Source organism: Etheostoma cragini, chromosome 1 (assembly GCF_013103735.1).
Source record: "Etheostoma cragini isolate CJK2018 chromosome 1, CSU_Ecrag_1.0, whole genome shotgun sequence".
Lineage (NCBI taxonomy): Eukaryota > Metazoa > Chordata > Actinopteri > Perciformes > Percidae > Etheostoma > Etheostoma cragini.
Window position 1 is genome coordinate 34,075,420 of NC_048407.1, and position 2,690 is coordinate 34,078,109.

Consider the following 2,690-nt stretch of genomic DNA (forward strand, 5'->3'; position numbering starts at 1 on the left):
AACCTTTTGGGATTATTTGGACTCACAGTTGACCCTCGTGTTGTCTTCCCGTCAACCACGAAACACTATTATCACTTTTTCCTACAATGTTTTCACTTTTTCAGTGTTGCGGGTGCTTTTTTAAAATGTTTTTTCCAAAGTTATTGGATTTTTCTAACGTTGAAATTTTCGGTGCTTATTTCGAACGTCTGTTTTGGTTTTTTTTTGTGATAAAAAAAAAACGGAAAACGGGTCTAATTTGAACCCGCGGACAGCCTCGAGATCAAAGGATCAAAGTTGGTTTTAAATGCTATAAAATAAAAAAATAAAAACATCCACAACTTTATGAAAGTAATCATTTAATTTTACTGGCTTCCACACAACGTGTATCCACTCATTCACGTTGTTTTGGGGCAATTTGGTTAAAAGAAACGCTGAATTATGATATCAAATATGATCAAATTCGACCCGAGGACGACACGAGGGTTAACGTCTCTTTGCAGTACTCAGACAAAGATTCATCTCTATTTATACTTCATGTTTATGAGTAAAATCTGTAATTGTTGGTCTTTTTGTATATTAAGATTTTTTTTAAGATGCACTCTTTTCTACACGATGTTGATGTTTATGTCATGTATGTTATGTTGAACTGTAAAAGCTCGTTTTGTCTAACGATGTCATAAAAGTCTGGACCGAGCTCCACATTTGAAGCATTTTCAACGTTTTTGTAAATGTCGACAACACTGGAAGTTTTTTGCAATTGATTTTTTTTTTTTCTTTTTTTGTCTGACCAAAATTGAAATTTAATTATCTGATCTACTCCTCTTTGAAACATACCTCCACCACTCATTTTTGGTTGTTCTAGTGTTTTTTTCCCCAGAAAAGTTCATAGTATAGTAGGTCGGAAAAAAAAGGAATATGTACTTTGGCGAAAATTAAAGTTTACTTTGCTAAAAAATAGACAAAACAAAACATTATAGTATGTAGAAAGAAGTTAAAGTATAGTATGTTGATATATGTATGTATACTATGTATATATATACTGTGTATATATGTACATAGTATATATATACAACCAGACCCACCATGTGGTTGTGTGTGTGTGTGTGTGTGTGTGTGTGTGTATATATATATATATATATATATATATATATATATATATATATAAACACACACCCACCCTCATGTTGTCTTCATGTTGTCCTCATATTGTCTTCATGTTGTCCTCATGTTGTCCCCATGTTGTCCCCATATTGTCCCCATGTTGTCTTCATGTTGTCCTCATGTTGTCCTCATGTTGTCCCCATGTTGTCCCCATGTTGTCCTCATGTTGTCCTCATGTTGTCTTCACGTTGTCCTCATGTTGTCCTCATGTTGTCTTCATGTTGCCCTCATGTTGTCCCCATGTTGTCCTCATATTGTCCCCATGTTGTCTTCATGTTGTCCTCATGTTGTCCTCATGTTGTCCCCATGTTGTCCCCATGTTGTCCTCATGTTGTCTTCACGTTGTCCTCATGTTGTCCTCATGTTGTCTTCATGTTGCCCTCATGTTGTCCCCATGTTGTCTTCACGTTGTCCTCATGTTGTCCTCATGTTGTCCCCATATTGTCCCCATGTTGCCCTCATGTTGTCATGAAGTAAAACTAGTGGTAATTAAGTGGTGAAAACTAAACTAAACTAAAAGACTGAAAAAGGGACAAAAATGTCAAATCTTTTGTCAGTTTTGGACCCGGGAGGACAACACAAGCGTTAGACACACGTAGAAGAAACACATACGATCCGAAATTGCTTTATTTTGAAATGTCAAACCGGAAACCGTGTCATAACTTGAGCCGTAGCACCGCGCTTCGCTTGTTGTAGACGGTGGAAGGAAGCGGCTAAGCTAGCTCGGTTAGCATTGTGTGCGTTTAAAGGATAATTTAGTGAAGCTATTTCTTTTTCATCATGGCCTACCAGCTGTACAGGAACACGACTCTGGGAAACAGCCTCCAGGAGAGTCTGGACGAGCTCATACAGGTGACACTAGTCTAATAGCTGGTACTTTAGCACACATCTAGCCTACTTTAGCATGTCGCTAGTTAGCTAAGTTTACCCGCGGCCGTGAAAGGCTAGATGCTATTAGCATGTTGCTAAGTGCTAAGGGCTAGAAGGGATACAGCTACGGCGACAACAGCTAACTTTTGGCACAAAAACGACTAGTTAAGTTTAGGAAGCAGATCGTGGCTTTGGTATAACACTCCCGCGTAACGAATACGCGTGTCCTGGGTAAATGTCAAAACAATATTATATCAGTGGGGATATTGCGTGACTTCCGGCCGTAGCTGTATCCCGTCTGGCCACAACCGGCGGTTAGTGATGCTAGTTATCTGAATGCGGGCTAGCTTTAGCTTGTTAGCTGCGGTTAGCTTCATATTCAGCACTGATTGCTTCCAGACAGAAGCAAACAGTAATAATAGTATTAATTATAATATGTAATTTCGTCCGTACTGTTGACATACAGCAGTTGTTACCTACTGTACCTGGATGATAAATAGTGTTAAGAGTACAGTTGTTTACACTAAAATCCATTAATCTCCATAAATAAATAAGAGCCGGTGTGCAAACTGCGTTCAAAAGTGGTGACGGTGGTGCATTTGTCTTAGTTTACAATCGATACTGCATGTATATATATATATATATATATATATATATATATATATATATATATATAT

General features: G+C 37.8%; 1 protein-coding gene across 1 annotated transcript in view; it reads left to right on the forward strand.

Annotated features, from left to right (window-relative positions):
* The first annotated feature begins 1,801 nt into the window (after nt 1–1,801).
* gtf2a2 (general transcription factor IIA, 2) overlaps nt 1,802–2,690 on the forward strand; it is a 2,486-nt gene continuing 1,597 nt past the window's right edge. Inside the window, exon 1 of the mRNA XM_034890800.1 lies at nt 1,802–2,007. Within this exon, the coding sequence (XP_034746691.1) occupies nt 1,924–2,007 (84 nt within the window). The 5' untranslated portion in view covers nt 1,802–1,923. The remainder of the gene's footprint in view (nt 2,008–2,690) is intronic.